Source organism: Manis javanica, chromosome 13, assembly GCF_040802235.1.
Source record: "Manis javanica isolate MJ-LG chromosome 13, MJ_LKY, whole genome shotgun sequence".
Classification (NCBI taxonomy): Eukaryota; Metazoa; Chordata; class Mammalia; order Pholidota; family Manidae; genus Manis; species Manis javanica.
In genome coordinates, this window is record NC_133168.1 from 26,381,239 (window position 1) to 26,403,303 (window position 22,065).

The 22,065-nt window shown below is 34.0% G+C and overlaps 1 protein-coding gene across 3 annotated transcripts in view; it reads right to left on the bottom strand.

Annotated features, from left to right (window-relative positions):
• Window positions 1-4,824: 4,824 nt before the first annotated feature.
• The window catches only part of TTK (TTK protein kinase), a 68,447-nt gene continuing 51,206 nt past the window's right edge, over window positions 4,825-22,065 (bottom strand). For all 3 annotated transcript variants that reach the window (XM_073219365.1, XM_017649654.2, XM_073219364.1), the window contains exons 14-22: window positions 21,736-21,828; window positions 12,604-12,761; window positions 12,323-12,474; window positions 11,219-11,343; window positions 9,846-9,926; window positions 7,465-7,641; window positions 7,005-7,089; window positions 6,582-6,679; window positions 4,825-5,121 (exon numbers count right to left, since the gene is read on the bottom strand). In XM_073219365.1, the coding sequence (XP_073075466.1) occupies window positions 5,038-5,121; window positions 6,582-6,679; window positions 7,005-7,089; window positions 7,465-7,641; window positions 9,846-9,926; window positions 11,219-11,343; window positions 12,323-12,474; window positions 12,604-12,761; window positions 21,736-21,828 (1,053 nt within the window). In that variant the 3' untranslated portion in view covers window positions 4,825-5,037. The remainder of the gene's footprint in view (window positions 5,122-6,581; window positions 6,680-7,004; window positions 7,090-7,464; window positions 7,642-9,845; window positions 9,927-11,218; window positions 11,344-12,322; window positions 12,475-12,603; window positions 12,762-21,735; window positions 21,829-22,065) is intronic.

Genomic DNA, 22,065 nt, shown 5'->3' on the forward strand with positions numbered 1-22,065 from the left:
GGTAGGTAGATGCAAGATAAAGGTAGGAAACATAGGTTAGTGTTCTAAGAGAGCAAATGTAGATGATCAGTTGTGTGCCTGTAGACTATGTGTTAATCCAAGCTAGACAAGGGCAACAAAACATCCACGGATGCAGATTTCTCTCAAAACAGGGGGAGTGAGGTTCTAAGCCTCACCTCTGTTGATCCCCAATTTCTTACCTGATGGCCCCCCTGCAACTGTGCCTGTCTTAGGTTGTTCCTCCCTTGAGGAATCTTACCCATCTCTGGCTAACCAGTCATCTTCCGGGGCCATACAGGGAGATGTAAAGTTGGTAAGTGAGAGAGAAGCCATATTGTTTGAAAAGGTTAGCTTTTTACTTCTTTGCAGATTTACATAGCATGCAAATTTTAATTCCATATATAAATATATATGACTCCATAAACTTAACACAATAAATGTTATTTATTACATTAATTATTCAGCAACTAATTAATGTGATTACTAGTGCATTTCCCTCTTCAACATAACATTCTCTCTGGAGGCAGAGGTGGAGAAGTAGAGCAGAGAGGAAAAGGGGAGAAGGGCAGTGGGAGAGGCACAGAGAGCATCCCGCAGTTGTGACTATTTTGGGAAAGTATTATCAAATAAAAACCCTCAGAAAAGGCATGGCAAGAAAAAATAGAATACTTTTATTCTGTCACTATATACCTAGTATTCCTAGGAGGCTCTGAACTACAGGGAGGGAACCCTGATTGAATCAAAGTAAAAAAAGAGTATTGCTGTATCTTCCTATAAATTTTAATTAGTTGTTCATCATATATTTTTAGTTCTTCTCTTTCTAGGCACATGGTTATTACATTAAACCAGGTAACTTCTTTAGTTATTAAATTGTGAAAAGTAAGAGGTGTCACTTTCAAGTGGTAATTTTGAGAGACATCATGTAATTTTACCACTTTCTCTTTCTGCCTGCCCTGCAGCCAGATGGGGGTGACAGACAGCCGGGGCCCAAGAGTGAGGGCAACCCAGGGTGGTCCTCCTCCCTCCCCTATGGACATTAGTAAGAAAGAGAATGTTATTGCTTAAAGCTATTAGTATCTTTTAGGGTTGCTTGTTACTGTGGCAAAACCTAACCAACCTTGACTGATACTGGTTTAAGTTAATAACAAACACTGGTGTCTTCTGGGTTTTCGAACAATTGGAATCAAGCAAATGGGGGTTCATAAAAAAAAACCCCCGACAAATTCACAGGACGGTAAGTGTACAGAAAAGAGTTAACAAGCCTGAGACTGTTATCCTTGAAAAGGCCTGCTTGCAAGGTTGGCCCTTAGTTGGAGCCTAGGAACTTAGATTTTAGGAAGGTTCCCGCAATTGCCTAAATAATGAGTGGCTCCCTGTACTTAAATGGTGAGGTGCAATGTGGTTTATGCTAAACACCTGCTTTCTTCCTGGGGCCTATAATTTTGGTGTGTGTTAGGCAAAAGGTGAATACATGCCCAGCCCTCAGTAAAAACCCAGGGTGCCAAGTCTCTAATGAACTTCTGTGGTAGATAACATTTCATGAGTACTGTCACAGCTTAGCATGCTAAGTGCATCCCGAGTGAGCCACTGGGAGAGGACCTTTGGGAGTGTGTACTTATTTCCTGCAGACTCTGCTCCAGACACCTCTTCCCTTTGTGATACTGCTTTACGATGAATCCCTTTATGATTTCATTATAATAAATCATAGCAATGAGTTTTTGATTACCTGCTGAAGTCTGAGTTCTCCTAGCAAATCATCAAATTTGCGATGGTCTTGGACCCTCCAAGAAACCATGAGCAGAATTAGCAGAGAGAAAAAAAAATTCAACTAAAAATAATCGCAGTACAGAATATAAAATTGCACTGTGTAAAATGACTGAAAAAATTAATGACAGAGTCATACATTTGAGGAAGACGAAACCATCAGGGAAAAACAGATATGAGGAGATAACGTCCGAGAATTTTTTAGAATCAAGAAGATATGTGACTTCATAGACTTGGAAAGCATAACACATGCCAAACAGGACTAAAGACAAAACAATCAACAACTAGCCATATTTTAATGGAACATAAAAATATCTTGAAAGAAGCCAGAAGAAAAAGGCAGATCACCTATCTAGATGCAAAAGTCCTCAATATAATAGCAGCAAATCAAAGATAACAATGTATAAAAAAGAATTATAAACCACAACCAACTGGGATTTATACCAAGTGTGCAAGGATTGATTAATGTAATCAATCATAGCAAGCTAAATATGAAAAATCACATGATCATCATTAATAGATGCAGAATAGCATTTGACAAAATCCAACACCCATTCATGATAAAAGCTCTCAGTAAACTAGGAATAGAGGAGAACTATCTCAATTTGATAAAGAATATTTTTAAAAAAACACTTAAAAATGTAGCTAACATGAGAAACCTAAAGCTTTGCCACTAAGATAAGACACAAGGCAAGGAAATCCCCTCAACACTTCTTTTCAACATCATATTGCAACTGCTAGCTAATGCAAAAAGACAAGAAGAATAAAAGATAAACAGATTGGGGAGGAAGAAATAAAACCATCTTGTTTAAAGATGGCCCAGTCGTCTACGTAGAAAATCCGAAACAATCAACAATGATAAAAACCCCTGAAACTAATAAGCTATTATATAAAAGTTGCAGGATACAAAATTAGCACACAAAAGTCAATCATCTTCCTATATACCAGCAATGAAAAAGTGGAATTTGAAATAAAAAATGCAACATCATTTCCATTACCCTAAAAAATGAAAACTTGGGTTTAAATTTAACAATATATGTATAAGGTCTTTATGCGGAAAACTACAAAACTTTAATGAATGAAATCAAGGAAGAACTAAATAAATGGATAAATATTCCATGTTCATGGATAGGAAAACTCAACATTGTCAAGATCTTCTGAACTTTATCTAAAGATTCAATGCCAAATCCCAGCAAATTTTCAAATGGATATAAGAAATGGATTCTAAAGTTTATATTTAAAGGCAAAAAACCCAGAATAGCCAACACAATACTCAAGGAGAACAGAGTTGGAGGACTGACATTCCTGGACTTTAAGACTTAATATAAAGCGACAGTATAATCAAGACAGTGGTATTGGTGAAGAAATAGACAAATACACCAATGGAACAGAACAGAGCGCCCAGAAACAGACCTCAATCTCTCTCTCTCTCTCCCCCCACTCTCTCTCTCTCTCTCTCTCTCTCTCTCTATATATATATATATATATATATACATATGACTGACTAATCTTTACTAAAGGACCAAAGGCAACACAATGGAGCAGAGACAGACTTTTCAATAAATGGCCAAATGGTGCTAGAATAACTGGACATCCACATGCAAAACAATGAAATTAGACACAGACTTAGCATTCTTTGCAAAAATTAATTCAAAATGATCACATTTTACATGTAAACTGCAAAAATGTAAGACTCCCAAGAAGATAACATAGGAGAAAACTTAGATGACCTTGGGTGTGGTGATGCCTTTACAGATTTAACAAGGGCACAATTTATGAAGGAAATAATTTATAAGCAAAACTACATTAAGATTAAAAAATTCTGCTCTGTCAAAGACGATGTCAGGAAAATGAGAAGATAAGCCACAGATGACTGGGAGAAAGTATTTGAAAAAAGACACATCTGATAAATGAACTGCTATCTAAAATATACAAAGTAAAACCTAAAATTTAACCTTAAGAAAACAACCCAATTTAAAAATGAGCCAAAGACCTTAACAGACCTCTCAAACCAAAGAAGATTATCAGACAGCAAGTAAACATATGAAAAGATGTTCCACATATGGCCACATAAATGCAAATTAAAAGAACAATGAGATACAAGTACATACCTACTAGAATGGCCAAAATCTCGAACACTGACACCACCAAATACTGGCACTTTGGAAGACAAGTTGGTAGTTTCTTCCAAAACTACAAAGACTTTTCCTATATAGTCCATCAACCATGCTCTTTAGTATTTACCCAAAGGAGCTAAAAACTTATGCCACATAAAAACCTGCACACAGATACTTATAGCAATTTTACTCATAAACAAAATTTAGAAGCAATCAAGATGACCTTCAGTAGATGAATGGATAAACTGTGGCACATCCACACAGTGGGGTATTAAAAGGCACTAAAAAGAAATAAGCCATCAAGCTATGCTTATATCTAAGTGAAAGAAGCCAGTCTAAGAAAGCTACATACTGTATAATTCCAACTATATGGCATTCTGGAAAAAGAAAAGTTATGGAGACAGTAAAAAAAATCAGTGGTAGCCAGGGGTTGGGGGTTAGGAGAGGGATGAATAGGTGGAGTACAAAAAATTTATAGGACTGAAAGTATTTTCTATGATAGTATAGTGATGGATATGCATCATTATATATTTGCCCGAACCCACAGAATGTACACCACCAAGAGTGAACTATAATATATACTATGGAGTGATTATTAAAAGAATTAAAAGAACCAAGTGCAGCCTTAAAACTCTGGACTCTATCAGTGCCCAAAAAGCAAGGAGTTAACCAATTATAGAATTCAAACTCTTTGGAATTTTTTTTCTTGGAAGTTCATTTACTAAGGTCTACTCTCATGTTTTTCCTTAGCTCAATTTCTATTATGAATTTTGTTGCCACACCAATACATTTGCTTGAAGAAAATAATTTTACAGCTTTGACATTTTTAGTGTCATTTTATGCTGCAAAGCTTTATTTACATAGTTCTTCAGAATATATTTTAGTTGTCTACCCACTATACCAAGTGTGAAATGATATTAGACTATATTTACAGGAAAGCATAAAAGAGACAAAACAATCTACAATTTAATATATACAGTGGCTGTTAGTGGTCATTACTTTTACAGTATTTTTTTTAGGACAACCCACTGAATTTTTCTGCCAATATTTCAGAATGTAGCTGTCTTCAAGAGTAGATTTCCACAGACAGTCAAGAGTATAACAGTCCAATATATTTTACAGGTGATATTTGACAGTTTGTGTGAGTAGCTGCAAATCACTTTTTTGTCCATTTTTTTTCAACTGTCTTGGATGATGAAGGACCATGACTTTCACCACTACTATACTGCTCATATAAAGTCTGAAATTAAAAACACATATTTGTTTTGAAACTTTTAAAATTGAATGTATTATCAGTTTAATAAAGATAACTCTGTATATTCTATTATGTGATAAATTTCTCTCATTCTTATAATTAGGAAATTATTTCATAAATTATTGGAGATAATTAAGAATTTTAAACACCTAGCTTGGTTTAAGAATCTATCATGAGCTGAAGCTCAATCTTTCTGTAAAAGAAATGTCACATAGCCATTAAAAATCACATATATGTATCCTCAAGGCCTTTTTAATCTCCCTTACTTTTTCTTAAGCCAGTCTTAGATAAATTCCTATAATATAAAATACACTAATTAGGAAATCTATTTTCAGATGATATTTAAACTAACAAACAGAAGACACTAAAAATATCATACAAGTTGTTATATAAAAATAATTAGCTATATTAAAATCTATATATTTAAGAAAGGATTTAAGGCTAAGTCAACATCTAATTTATGAAGATGATAGACATCTTTGCCACCAGGGAACACAGAGCCTTAGTGATAAAGGTAACTAACTAATCAACCTCAATTTTATTTTATATAAAGTTTTAAAAAATACACCAGTAGAAATTTAAAACATGGTGACATGAAATAGAAAACAAAATTACAAAACAAATTTTGTCCAGTTTTAATTCCTAAAGCCATTGATTTAGCCATTAGCACTTGAGAAAATTTAAGAAAAATTTACCTGATATTATCATGAAGGCAAATATAATAGCTTAATGTATAGTAAATTCCTCCAGAAATATGCCCAATTCTTGGCATCTTAAATTGGATTTACCTCTACCAGAAAGCTAAGAGTGTTTTTAATTTAAGCTCCCATAATTTTATAATGTTATAAGTGAAATATATAATTAGAACCTGCTTGGTAACTAAACCAGTTAGTCAATAAGCATACATAGGGTTCTAGAAATGACTAGGTGTTTGGTGACAGTGAAATTCAAAAATTATGGTATAGATATAAATCGACAGTGGGAGGCTGAAATACTTGAGACATTTGTTTTGAGAAATGTATTGACTGCTATATACAGCTTCACAGAAGTCATTACATGTAACAAATACTGTGATTTCTCTATGATGGTTTAAGAAAAGAAGCAAGTTGGCTAGAAGAAATGAATTTAACTGCTGTATTAAGAATGGTGTTGATTTAAAAGACAAATTCTTTATTAAAATTATTCCAGTTGAGACCTGACAGCAATCTTTTGAATGTACCTTACATGACAATCCACTTGGAATTGTGCTGTTCGTACAATTAAGAATGTGACTCAAATACACCTTTATTTGTCAAAAAGCACATGGTAAGTATTTAAATGGAGAAATATACTTCATAGTTGATTTTATGATTAGAAGAACTTCTCTTTGGATTACCCATTTAAGTGTCTAACTCACTAAACTATACAAAAGAGTAACAATGTAGACAGAGAATAAATAGACTTACTTTAGCAGCTTTCAAAATGGAGTTAGGAGAATTCAGACCAACAAGTTGGCCCAGAACATATTTCATTTCTTCAGTAGTTCCCTTAGCGATCTGGTTACCTGTAAAAAAAAATCAGTAAACAAATTGGTACCAGTAAGAAAAACACAAGTTCATATACAAGTACACATTCTGTTTAACAGCACAATAAATGGTCTTGTTATTTATCTCTAGTCATAACTTCTTATTGAAGGTAAATAAAAATGGAAGCTAGCAAGAAAAGGGTGATTTCATTTATTTTAGTATTTAGCATAAAAGGAGCTTCCTTAAGAAGGAAGCAGGCTAGAAAAGAGTAGGAAATTCAGATTCTGGTGGTGTTTTTTTTTTCATAGCTAAAAAACTGTTTATATTAATAATCTGGTAACAAACTGATTTTTTACAAAGTACCTGGATGAGTTTGAATTTGGACATATGGATGCGCCAGAAGCTCAGGAATAGATATCCTCTGTTTTGGGTCCCTTATTAAACAACACTATAAAAATAAAGATTAACTTTTTAAAAAAACAAGTGTTTTTTTTTTAAGCAAATGTTCTTACATAATATTGATACAAAATATTTTTCGAGATTTTATCACATTACAGAAGTTGCTTTCTAGATAGCCTACTCAGAAATGACAAGATTATTTCAAAAGTTATTTTCACAAAATCCTCAAGTAATCGTAAATTTTAAAGCACTTTCAAAATGAACTCAACATGCTTTAAAAAGCTAATTCAGTCAGCAATTCCTTTCACTGTATCAGTTATATCTAAGCCAGTTACATAATCCAATCATTTCAGCAATTTCTTTTAAGCAAATAATTAAAAATATGAAATACTGTTCCTCTATATCCTTATACTGTTAATGTTACCTTTAACACATCTTGAAGATCTTTTTCTGGAATATCAGGAAATTCAATTTCATGATTAGGATCAATTATGGCATGTAATTTAGAAATCTGATTAATTATATGCTGAAATGGTGTTTTCCCATAAGTCATATAATACAAAATACATCCCAAGGACCAAACATCACTTTTGGGGCTTATCTAAGTGAAAAAACATAATAATGATGATGATAAGTTGTTATTTTAATAAAAAATTAAATGTTAGAATATTACATATATATATCTATATAATGCCCTAATAATTAAAATAACTAAAACTCAATGAACATTCAAGTACTAGATTGTTTACATGACAAAACATCTTTTTCTAGTTCTTATTACATTTAGTTATTTTACCAAGAGATGAGTTTCACTTTAAACTTCTCAATTCATAATTAAAATATTTCAACTGAAACAAAAGTACACTGTCAGCTTGTGAAAATACAAAATCTAAAAAAAATTAACTGCAATTTTAAATTTGTCTTCCCAAAAAGTATGATTATGTTTTTATGCAAATTTCATAATATATAAGCATATATAGATTTTTAAAAGTTGTATAGATTTAAATGTATAGCTTTTTAATAGGCTGAGCTATCCTAAACCCAAGGACACAAACTATAGAGCCAGGATTGGTGGGGCTGGAATCCTGGCCTTAACATTAGCTGGTAATTCTGTGCATCTCCATCTCCTCACCTCTAAAATAGAAATAATAAAAGTACGTTGTCATGGGCATTAAATGATAAAACCATAAGATATGGATAAGCATAGACAATAGTTTCTGATTATAGTAATACTCAGTAAATATTATTTATTATTAAATGTTCCTTGTATTAAATAATTTCATTAGAAATAATGCAATATTATAACATAATTATCCTTTTGACTTTGAATAGAACATGAGTAAGAGCTTTAAACATAGCAGTGGGCATAATAAATAAGAATAGCTAAAATCCTCTTTGGAAAGATACTCAAAAATACATGAAAACAAAATGGAACTTCATGCTCACCACAAAGGATTAATCTAAATCAAATGATACAGAAAGGTAGAAGGCAAAAAGAACTGGACAAATACAACCAAAAGCAAAAAAAAAAGAAAGGCAGAAGACAGAAATGTTAATATTAGTTAGAAAAAGAGAACATGGCAAAATGCTTATAACAGAAGAGAGAAAGCCACTTTATAATGATAAAAGGTCCAATCAACCAGGAAGAGATGATAGTTATGAACTTTGTTGTGGAAACATTTAATGTAACTATGTTAAGGCAAATTCTATTGAATTATTTTGGTCAGGGAAGCGGGTGGAAAGATGTTAATATGTCTTTTACAGAATGACATATAAAATAGATGCCATTATCCGAACACAACGAAAATTGAAAATTGATAAAAAGTCAACCTCTTTTTGCTCTACTTTAAAATTTAGATTGTTTTGATATAATCTAATGAAGAAAAAAAAGACCACATATAACTATTAGAAGAAAAGGAGAAGCTAAACAGATATAAAAAGAGTTTTTATGAGACTATTTGGCATAATTTTAGGCGAGTTATTTGAAAAGATATTTAGAAGCCACAGTTTTCTACATAAGAAAACATAATTTAGTAAATAAAAGCACACTTATCAAGCATTTGTTTCGGGCTGGACAACATACTATTTCATATTCCTTCTCAGGTAATGTTTAATTACTTTTAAAATAGGTACTGTGTGTAAGCCTAATTTATTGAAGACAGTTGTTAATGAAGAGGCAGAGATCTATAAACCTGAATGTAGGTCTCTAGACAAGAAAGTGTGCTTGCTCATTTGGTTATACAGCTACAGAGAAAGAAAGATTCGCTTGGGATTATGGTAGGAACACTGTCCAACAAGGGGAACCAATGAGGCTGACATAAAGCTTGCTAAGATGGGGAAATAAGCTAAGTGGGAAATTAGCCAGTGGCAGACTGGGAAAAAACATATACTGGAGTTGCACTTGGAAATGTAGAATTCACAAATGAATAAATGGTAAGAAATAAAATGAACAATCAGGAAATAAAAAAGATTTCAAAGTTTACTAATTCAATGCTATTTAAGGTGTCTAAATCAGAGCTAATTTAGTCTTAATTTTTTTCTTTAAATTAAAACTCAAAAAATATCCTAAGTGCATTGCTTGTAGGTACCACTATGAGACATCACCATATTAAAAGATCAATGTCCAGTCAATTAAAAAGGGTGAAATTGAATCCCATGACAATCTGCTTAACAAGGCAAGGGCTCTGTAACAGCCTAAAAAGTTTTAGGATTAAAAAAAATAACTTTCAGTTATCTGTTAAGTTCATTCAGAAAATAGCCCATTCCTTAGCCAGGTAAGTGGGATATAAATAACCTTTTTAGTACCTTTGACTTGGACTTCCCATTTTCTCTTGAGGGAGTCATATCTTTGATTGCTTCTGGTGGCATATAATTAACTGTACCAACCTATTTGCCAAAACACAGAAAACACAAATCAATGAAAATAGTTTATTCTGCTTTAGATTTCTCAAAATATGAATGCCGGATTCTTGGAAACTTGAATAATTATAGATTTCAGTAATAAAGTCTTTGAAAATTTCAAATAACTAACACCAATATTAAGATTTTCTTCACCACTCCAGAGAAATAAATTGGGCTCATAGTCAGAAAACTGATCCCTTTCAGAATGTTGAGGTTTTTCAGTGATTCTGATGGGTTACTACAAGACTGTCCAGGCTACCATCACTTTCATGGCCATAAACTTAGAAGTAACTGATCAATCACTCATTTCTGTGATTCTGCCAGAATAAAACCAAAATACCTTTTTAAAATAAATCAACCAAACAAAAACCTAGCTTTGTCAACAAGTACTCCTTAGGCCTATGTCTAAACTAAGATGGGTGAGTACCTAAACCATGCAAATTTCCACAGTAGCATTAATGCCAACCTTACAATGAATTCACTTTATTCTAAAACAAACAGTTCTGCTTTCAAACATGGAATATCTGTATTTTAGGGCCTTGCCATAAAAGGTATCTTCAAGTTGTTGTACAACTAAATGTTCAGCCTTATTTTTAATAAAGAGAGAAGAGATTGCCAAACAGAATTGTGTGAAGGGCATGTATTCCTCCTAAAAAGAGTCTAGTTTCAGTCCTAAGATGGGGCAGATCTACATCAGAAATCTCTATATATTAAACACATTATCTTGGCTCCAGCAAGATTGTATTAAATTGTTTTTTGGTGGTAACTCCTAAGTTTTTATGGGGACAATTTACTAAGTTTGCTATTGCACACCCTATTATAAAATGCAGTTAAGTCAATGTTTATTATGATGTTTCCAATATAAGGCCCACCTAAGAATTTTAATCCAAATTTAAGTGATAAGAAAGGCATTATGTAACAGAATTCCACCTTTGGCTGGTATCAGAAAACTCTCTCTGAGACAAAGTTCAGGTGAATTTTAGATAGTGACCCAGATGATTCTAAGGCATGCATTACTGCTTCTCTGTCTCAGCTACAGGAAAATCATTCAAAATTGCTGCATCTATTTGAAACCTGATCTTGACTTTCTATACTAAATTGTATTAGACATGGCTTTGATTTATTTTACTGTTATAGTATCTATTCTTATAAAAAGACTTCAAAGCCTTTAAAGAATGAGGTATGTAAAAACAAAATCTCCATTAGCAAAATAATACTTAACTGGTGAAAAGGAATTGAACTGTACTGTATGATATCAAATACCCATTCATTCTTACCTGAGAGTCTTTAACAATACTTGTTGTATCTGGCTGCATTTGGTTTGCAATCCCAAAATCAATTAGCTTTAGCATTCCATCAACTATCAGAAAGTTAGCAGGTTTCAGATCACTGTGAACGATGCCTTCAAAATAAAAGTCCATTTTAGACAATGTAAAACATTCTAAGAAAAAAAAAATCTCACTATCTACTGGTCAAGTTGATTTATTTGGTCAATCAAATTAAGTATTCATTTAAAAAATATATTCTACACACATTATCACCTGTTGTGTGCCATGTACTAGCCAAAGTTTGTTGCTTGTATGGAATCATGTAATCCTCATACCAATGCTGAAGCAAGTACTATTATTATCCCCATTTTTAAAATGAGGAAACTAAGGTAGAGTTTAACTAATATGTTCAAGGTCACCCAGAAGTGACAGTGCCATGAACTGAGCATAGGCAGTCCAGCTGCAGAGTTTATGCTCTTAACCACTGTGATTCTCTGCCCGCTCGAGAGCAGGACCAAAGGTTCCTGATGCTTCCATCCCTACAGCCTTACAGTCCTCATCTTGATCACAGGTGTATTATCATTTAACTTACAGGCAGGGAGATATGAGGAGACAAATCACAATGATCTAGGTTAACAATTATTTAAAAAAATAAAGAAAAGACAGAGAAGGCTTGAAAAGAACCAAGTCCAAGCAAAGTGGAAAACTAACCCTGCAGGTAGGCTAAAGTTAAAAAACAAAACCAACTCCCATACAAGGCACACAATACAAAAGGACTAGAAGGATGAGAGAAATCATCACAGATTTTTAGGATGCTTGAATTCCAAGTCTCAGACCTGCTATAAGTATTTAGAGACCCACGATTATGGACTATGTTAATACCAATAGATACATTTCATATTATGAATGCACTGTGGAGATGGGGACTTGAATTCATGATCTATATCCTTTGGTTAAAGAAATGATTTTGTCCCTTCATCTTTAAATAAACTTCCAAATAATTTAATTTATCTAGTCTAAAGATGGCAATACTTTAAAAGTATAGGTGTATATTTTTAAGAGAACACTATTAACAGATATTTTAACTTTATATGTAACACGATTTTAAAATACCATGTTGATGAATTGTGTGAACAGCCTCCAACATATTTTTCCAGTAACTCTTGCGTTCCCATGGATTGATGGATTTTTTCTTTTTAAGCCAACTATTAAGATCAATATTTCCACACTCCATTACCATGTACATGTACTGGTCTGTGATTTCACTGACATGATAAACAAATAAAAATAACAAAACAAAAAATGGTTAGGGTATACTATTAAGATTTATTAAGTATGTATCTGAAGAACTATAGCCAAAAAACATTTCTTTCTAAATTAAAACAAATTCTTACTAATCATAAAGTCGGATGATTTTATCACTGTGTTGTTGTAGTTTATTCAAATAAGCAATTTCATTCCGGTAACTATCAACTGTCTGGTTATCTGCTTCTTCTAAGTTTACAAACTTTATTGCATATATCTGTTTCTTTTCATTCAGCACCTGAAATACCTAAACAGTAGAACAAAGGAAAAATTTTAGAATGAACTGGTTATATACTATCACAATTGTTCTAAATTTAATAGAATATGAATAATTAAAAGTGTCTGGGTTTACAGTGAGTTTAGAAGGAAATAAAACATGTTAGGAGAATAGTCCATTCTCAACTACCTATTGCAATGGGCATTTAATAACTCAAAGGCATAAACCTAAAAGTTTCTGTATCAACATATAAGAAAGGTAATTTAAATTTCATATACATTCATAAAACTCTGTTGGATGCCATAGCCAGGGAAATAACCTAAAGAAAAATACATTAAAAAATGTGGAGGGTGACTAAGGGCTGTAATAAATGTCAATTCATTTCACAGATGGTATTTTTCATTGTACCTGGAATTGACAATTTCATTCATGTGGTAAAGAATATTCAAAGAGACATACTAATTGTAGGCTACCAGTATAGTCAGTTGTGAAAAATATATTAGGTTTCATTTTCTAAGTTAAGCTGACAGGAAAAAGATGTTCCTGTAAGCATGTTGTCATGATCTCTGAGGTGCAGGTCAAAGAGCTCTGGATGGAGTGATACTCAACTTCCGTGCAATATTGATAGGGCAAATAAAACAGTTTAAAAAGTAGAAAATACTTCTAATGTATCTAACTTTTAGCAAACATGCAACAGGAATGGGGTTTCTAAAAAGGCAAGGATTCAAATACAAAATGCCAGTGTATGCAAGAAAACGTATGTTAATTTATACCTTTTGACGCATTCAAGTAAAACACTTTAAGCCAGTTGAATTTGACAGCTCAGAAGATACTTGGAAGGAATAAGAAAAGCGCCAAAGTGTGTATGAAGTTCATGCACTGCAGCTGCAGGACTAAGGACACCCTATCAGGCTATCAGTACAGCTCAGCCAATTCAAAATATTTAAATACAAAACAAACTACTACTGGTTTTACTTGCACACGTAGCAAAAGGGGGAAAGAAGCAGGCATAAAACAGTGATAGGGAAAGAGACAGGAGATAAGGAAAGAGATCAAAGGAATTTTTAAATGGCATAAATTCATTTTATATAAAGTAAACAGTCTTACAAATGTCAGAGAATTGAGAATTTCTACTACTGTTTTAATGTAATTAAAATATTATTAGTACCTATCACAGAGGGTTGCAAGAATGACTGAGATGATGTGCTTGGAGTGTAGCAAATGTTAGCTAACATCATTAAAGACAATTAGGACAGATTAAAGTGGACATTTTAAAACATATTAAAGTTGTAGACATATCAGGAAAAAGATTTGCTGGATATTAAAACTACATAAGATCTCAAATATTTGAGCAAATGAAAACTTTTAAATCAACTTTTTGCATGTATGTACTTTTACTAATACTGTTCATGTTTGGGCAAACTTACAGTAACAGATGAGCTGCTAGACTGAAGAGCCCATATTTCAGTTTCACAGAGATACTATCAGAGTTATAATTTTTCAGTTTCATGGAAAGTTAATGAAAGAAATAGAAAGGCCAGTATTCTGACCATCCCTATTAACCCCATGACCTTTCTAACAGTTCTTAATACAGTATGTTGGTCACTGTCTAAACTTGAGAATTGACAGAGTATAAACAATTAGTTTCATAAAGTTTGTTACCTCTTTTCCCTGAGGCATATTGATTTTATGCACTCCATCACAATAAATTAAACAATAATTAGATCTAATTAAGAAAGTATGGAAGTTACCCTTGAATCTTTGGTAACCACGAATCTAAAGCCTGCAATGGCAATAAGTACATACCTATCGATGATCATCCTAAATGTAAATGGTCTGAAGGCACCAATCAAAAGACACAGAGTTACAGAATGGATAAAAAACAAGACCCATCTACATGCTGCCTGCAAGAAATTCACTTAAAACCCAAAGACATACACAGACTAAAATTGAAAGGATGGAAAAAAATATTTCATACAACTAATACAGAGAAAAAAGCAGGAGTTGTAGTACTTGAATCAGACAGAAGAGACTTCAAAACAAAGAAAGTCACAACAGACAAAGAAGGACATTACATAATGATAAAGGGGTCAGTCCAACAAGAGGATATAACCATTATAAATATCTATGCAGAATTAAAGGGGGAAGTAGATTGCAATGCATTCACTCTAGGAGACTTCAACATATCACTCACTCCAAAGGACAGATCAACCAGACAGAAAATAAGTAAGGACACAGAGGCATTGAACAACACATTACAACAGATGGACCTAACGGACATTTACAGAACTCTCCACCCAAAAGCAGCAGATACACATTCTTCTCAAGTGCACATGGAACATTTTAAAAAATAGATCATATACTAGGCCACAGAAAGAGCCTCAGTAATTTCAAAAAGATTGAAATTGTACCAACCAGCTTTTCAGACACAAAGGTATGAAACTAGAAATAAATTATGCAAAGAAAACAAAAATGCCCACAAGCACATGGAGTCTTAACAACATCCTCTTAAATAATCAATGGATCAACGACCAAATAAAAACAGAGATCAAGCAATATATGGAGACAAATGAAAAGAATAACTCAACACTGCAAAATCTGTGGGATGCAGTGAAGGCTGTGCTAACAGGGAAGTATATTGCAATACAGGCTTACCTCAGGAAAGAAGAACAATCCCATATGAAGAGTCTAAACTCACAATTAATGAAACTATAAAAAGAAGAACAAATGAGGCCCAAAGACAATAGAAGGAGGGACATAATAAAGATCAGAGCAGATATAAATAAAATTGAGAGGAATAAAACACCAAAAAGAATCAATGAAACCAGGAGCTGGTTCTTCAAGAAAATAAACAAAATAGATAAACACCTGGCTAGATGTATGAATAAAAAAGAGAGTCTACATACATAAACATAATCAGAAGTGAAAAAGGAAAAATCACTACAGACACCACGAAAATACAAAGAATTATTAGAGAATACTGTGAAAATTTATATGCTAACAAATTGGATAACCTAGAAGAAAAGGACAATTTTCTAGAAAAATACAACCTTTCAAGGCTGAAGAAACAGAAAATCTGAAGAGACCAATTATCAGCAACAAAATTGAATCAGTAATCAAAAAGCTTCCCAAGAACAAAACCCCTGGATTACATGGCTTCACTGCTAAATTTTTATTTTTTATTTTGAGAGGGCATCTCTCATATTTATTGATCAAATGGTTGTTAACAACAATAAAATTCTGTATAGGGGAGTCAATGCTCAATGCATAATCATTAATCCACCCCAAGCCTAATTCTCGTCAGTCTCCAATCTTCTGAAGCATAATGAACAAGTTCTTACATGGTGAACAAATTCTTACATAGTGAATAAGTTCTTACATGGTGTGCAAGGGCAGTCATCACAGAAACTTTCGGTTTTGATCACGCATTATGAACTATAAACAATCAGGTCAAATATGAATATTTGTTCGATTTTTATACTTGATTTATATGTGGATCCCACATTTCTCCCTTTATTATTATTATTATTTTTATTTTTAATAAAATACTGAAGTGGTAGGTAGATGCAAGATAAAGGTAGAAAACATAGTTTAGTGTTGTAAGAGAGCAAATGTAGATGATCAGGTGTGTGCCTGTAGACTATGTGTTAATCCAAGCTAGACAAGGGCATTAAAACATCCACAGATGCAGAAGATATCTCTCAAAACAGGGGGGGTGAGGTTCTAAGCCTCACCTCTGTTGATCCCCAATTTCTCACCTTATGGCCCCCCTGCGACTGTGCCTGTCTTAGGTTGTTCCTCCCTTGAGGAATCTTACCCGTCTCTGGCTAACCAGTCATCTACCGGGGCCATACAGGGAGATGTAAAGTTGGTAAGTGAGAGAGAAGCCATATTGTTTGAAAAAGTTAGCTTTTTCCTTCTTTGCAGATTTATGCCCTGTGGCTTCTATGCACAGCATTTGTCTTGAGGTATCTTTACCACTTGGAGGAATTATGATACTCGGTAAATTCAATATGAGCCATGAATTCTATTTAAGGGTTGTAATTAGAAAGGAAGAAGAAAAGCTATAGAGGTAGCAGACGGAAGAAAACATGGGAGGATTGATTATTTCTTTGACATATCTTCTTGTAGAGTAACTTAAGCATGTACAGGTTTTAAACTACTAATTAAATTGCGCACACACATTAACATAATAGGAATACAGTTACATAACCAAAGCAGATCTATAATTACCAGCCATCTCCAGTGAAGCCAAGAAAACCAGTTAGGCACCCTAGGCATTTGTGAAAATTTGTCTATGATATGATGGATATTGTCCAACTGTACTTGAACAGTCTGAGAGAAATCAGACAAATTAAAACAACCCATTCCTGGGAACTGTTCACATCCCATATGTTCTTTTAACAGTAGATAGTCTGTAGTTGTAAGATTTTGGAGCACTACAACTTGCACTTCTCCTAATTCTTGGTTGAGTTCCAACAGTTCACTGCTGAATTTTATCAAAAAATTTAGAGAAGACCTAATACCCATCCTCATTAAAGTATTAAAAAAAGTAGAAGAGGAGGGAATACTTCCAAACTTATTCTATGAGGGCAGCATCACTCTAATACCAAAACCAGGAAAAGACACCACACACACAAAAAATTACTGACCAATATCCCTGATGAACATAGATGCAAAAATACTCAACAAATATTAGCAAACCAAATTCAAAAATACATCAAAAAGATCATCCATCATGATTAAGTAGTATTTATTCCAGGAATGCAAGGATGATACAATATTCGAAATCCATCAACAAAAAGTAGGACAAAAACCACATGATCTTCTCCAGAGATGCTGAAAAAGCATTTGACATAATTCAACACCCATTCACGATAAAAACTCTCAACAAAATGGGTATAGAGGGCAAGTACCTCAACATAATAAAGGCCATATATGACAAACCCACAGCCAACATCATACTTACCAGTGAAAAGCTGAAAGCTTTTCTTGTAAGATTGGGAACAAGACAAGGATGCCCACTCTCCCCACTTTTATTCAACATAGTACTGGAGGTCCTAGCCACAGCAATCAGACAAAACAAATAAAAGGCATCCAAACTGGCAAGGAAGAAGTTAAACTGTCACTGTTTGCAGATGAGATGATATTGTACATAAAAAAACTCTAAAGAAACCATCCCCGAACTACTAGAACTAATATAACTGAATTTGGCAAGCTGCAGGATACAAAATTAATACACAGAAATCTATTGCATTCCTATACACTTATGATGAACTAGCAGAAAGAGAAACCAGAAAAACAATTCCATTCACAATTACATCAAAAAGAAGAAAATATCTAGGAGTAAACCTAATCAAGGAGGTGAAAGACGTAAACCCTGAGAACTACAAGACACTCATGAGAGAAATTAAAGAAAATACCAATAAATAGAAATAACAGCCTGTGCTCATGGATAGGAAGAATTAGTATTGTCAAAATGGTCATCCTGCCTAAGGAAATCTACAGATTCAATGCATCCCTATCAAAATACCAACAGCATTTTTCAACAAACTAGAACAAATAGTTCTAAAATTCCTATGGAACCACGAAAGACCCCAAATAGCCAAAGCAATCCTGAGAAGAAAGAATAAAGCTGGGGGGATTACACTCCCTGACTTCAAGCTCTACTACAAAGCCACAGTAACCAAGACAATTTGGTACTGGCACAAGAAAAGACACATACACCAATGGAACAGACTAGAGAGCCCAGATATAAGCCCAAGCATATATGGCCAATTAATATATGATAAAGGAGCCATGGACATACAGTGGGGAAATGACAGCCTCTTCAACAGCTGGTGTTGGCAAAACTGGACAACTACATGCAAGAGAATGAAACTGGCTTACTGTCTAACTCCATTCACAAAGTCAAAATATTTCGAAGACCTGAATGAAAGTCATGAAACCATAAAACTCTTAGAAGTAAACAGGCAAAAATCTCTGAATATAAACATGAGCAACTTTTTCCTGAACATATCTCCTTGGGCAAGGGAAACAAAAGCAAAAAATGAACAAATGGGACTACATCAAACTAAAAGTCTTCTCTACAGCAAAGGACACCATCAGTAGAACAAAAGGGCATCCTACAGCATGGGAGAATACATTCGTAAATGACATATCCGACATGGGGTTAACATCCAAAATATTTAAAGAACTCACATGTTCTCAACACCCAAAAAGCAAATAACCTGATTGAAAAATGGGCAGAGGATCTGAACAGACACTTCTCCAAAGAAGAAATTCAGATGGCCAACAGGCACATGAAAAGATGCTCTACATCACTAATCATCAGGGTAATGCAAATTAAAACCACAATGAGATATCACCTCAGTCAGTTAGGATGGCCAACATCCAAAAGACTAGGAACAACAAATGCTGGCTAGGATGTGGAGAAAGGGGAACCCTCCTACACTGGTGGTGGGAATGTAAGCTAGTTCAATCATTATGGAAAGCAATAGGGAGGTTTCTCAAAAAACTAAAAATAGAAATACCATTTGACCCAGGAATTCCACTCCTAGAAATTTTCCCAAAGAAAACAAGATCCCTGATTCAAAAAGACATATGCACCCCTATGTTTACTGCAGCACTATTTACAATAGCCAAGACATGGAAGCAACCTAAGTGTCCATCAATAGATGAATGGATAAAGAAGATGTGGTACATATACACAATGGAATATTAGTCAGCCATAAGAAGAAAACAAACCCTACCATTTGCAACAACATGGATAGAGCCAGAGGGTATTATGCTCAGTGAAATAACCCAGGCGGAGAAAGACAAGTATCAAATGATTTCACTCATCTGTGCAGTATAAGAACAAAGCAAAAACTGAAGGAACAAAACAGCAGCAGAATCACAGAACCCAAGAATGGACTAATAGTTACCAAGGGGAAACAGACTGGGGAGGGTGGGTCGGAAAGGAGGGATAACAGGATTAAGGGGTATTATGATTAGCACACATAATATGGGGTGGGGCATGGGGAAGGAACTATAGCACAGAGAGGACAAGTAGTGACTCTATAGCATCTTACTATGCTTATGGACAGTGACTGTAATGGGGTATGCTTTGGGGACTTTATAATAGGGAGAATGTAGTAACCACAATGTTGCTCATGTGAAACCTGAGCCTAAGATTGTATATTAATGATACCTTAATGAAAAAAAACAAAAGAAGAGGTGGTACATATACACGATGGAATACTATTCAGACACAAGAAGAAACCAAATCCTACCATTTGCAACAACACAGATGGGGCTGGAGGGTATTATGCTTAGTGTAATAAGCCAGGCAGAGAAAGACAAGTACCAAATGATTTCACTCATTTGTGGAGTGTAACAGCAAAGTAAAACTGAAGGAGCAAAACAGCAGCAGAATCACAGACTCCAAGAAGGGTCTAGAGGTCACTAAAACAGAAGGGTGGGGGAGGAGGGGGGAGGAGGGAGAGAGAAGGGGTTTAAGGGTCATTATGATCAGCACACATAATGTAGAGGGAGCATGGGGAAGGCAGCATAGTAGAAAGACAAGTAGTGACTCTGTAGCATCCTACTACACTGATGGACAGTGACTGCAATGGGGTATGTGTGGAGGGGACTTGATAATATGGGGGACTGTAGTAACTACAATATTGCTCATGTGAAACCTTCATAAGATTGTACATCAATGATACTGAAAGAAACCATGGGCCTGTCATCGCTTTATTACTTGACCCTTTACTTAAGTAAACTTTTATCTTCATTATCTTCCGTGGAAAAATATTTAGAACACTTTTAAGATTATTCTACATCCTTTGAAAACATCTAAGTAAATAAATATCTTACCTTGACACTTTAAAAAAATAGCTAAATAACCTGTGAGTAATAAATATTAACCAAGGAATTTTTATTAAAGTAACTAAATCAGCTAATTCTAATATATTGATAAAAATCAACTGCATTGTCCCTTTATTCCCATGTCTGAAATTTGAGGAAAGGGAAGTAACAAAGGAAATGTATACAGAAAAGATACTATTATTATTGAACAATTGCTATACATGGTAATGTATATAACTTATTTGTAATAAGTTAACAAGATAGTACTAAGCAAGTCTAGTTATTGTAGCTGGTTTAGAAAAATATAGTAAAATTTAAAATGAACTTAGTAGACTTTGTTTCATATATCATCCATAACAACTTGTAATAACAAAACAGCTGAGGAGGAACAGTTTATACATTCAACAAATACTTCAGTCTCTGTTGTGTTTTAGGCACTATTCTAGATAATGGGGCAAATGTCCCTGTCCTGATGGAACTCACATTCAAGTGCCAGAGGACTCAGACAACAAACCAATCAAATAAACTACAGAGCACCGAGGTGTTGAGCTGTAGAGTGAAATACATACAGCAGGAGAGGGCAGCTGGAAGAGAGCCAACGAGAGGCACTGAATGGTAAGCTTAGGTAACTCCTAAGGCACCTTCTCTTCAGAGAATCAGAACCATATCAATTTAGAACTCAGATAAATTTAGGAAATGATTTAGTCCAATTCCAGAAATTCATTTTGTTACTAAACTCTAACTATGAAATGAAAAACTCAAAACAAAACAAAATCCATTAGTCCAAAACCTTGCTCAATTAGTCTAGGCATATTAGTCATTTACACCATGGTCTAACTTGTAGAAAGATTCTTCTGTGATAACACATAGCTGTCATTTCCCATTCCCAAGTCAATGTTAATGCTATTTAGAGACGAAATTTGAAAACAAAGTATACTGGATGGAAGAGGAGGGGATTATAATTAAGACAAAGGTCTAAAGAGATGTCATCTGTGGGAGAGAGGGATTGGAGCAGTGGATGAGAAGGATTTTTTGGGTCAAGGGCAACACAGGTCCCTAGAAGTCACACACACACAAAAAAAGACCCAAAAGGTAAAAAGACAGACAAGAAAGTACAAAATATTTTTGTTTCTTAAATATTTAAGATACTTACCTTACTTGAACCGCCGCTTCCTATCTGCTTCAATATGGAATAAATTCTCCCTTTAACTGAAATGCATTCATTTGTTGATGAGGATGCTGAAATCTAAGTAGTTAAAATATATAGATTCAAAGGTTCAAAGAATATGCCTGAGAAACTAGCTTATATTTAGTTCAGTGAAATGCTTCTAATTTTAAAATTATCTTAAATCTTAAGTAATTAAGTATTGGTCACAATATTCCAAAGAGAGAATTTACATACTTCATTCAAAGAAAGAAACTTAATAAATTAATACACAGACAAACTTCCAAGGTCTCCCCCTCCAACTTGGCTTTAGTTAAC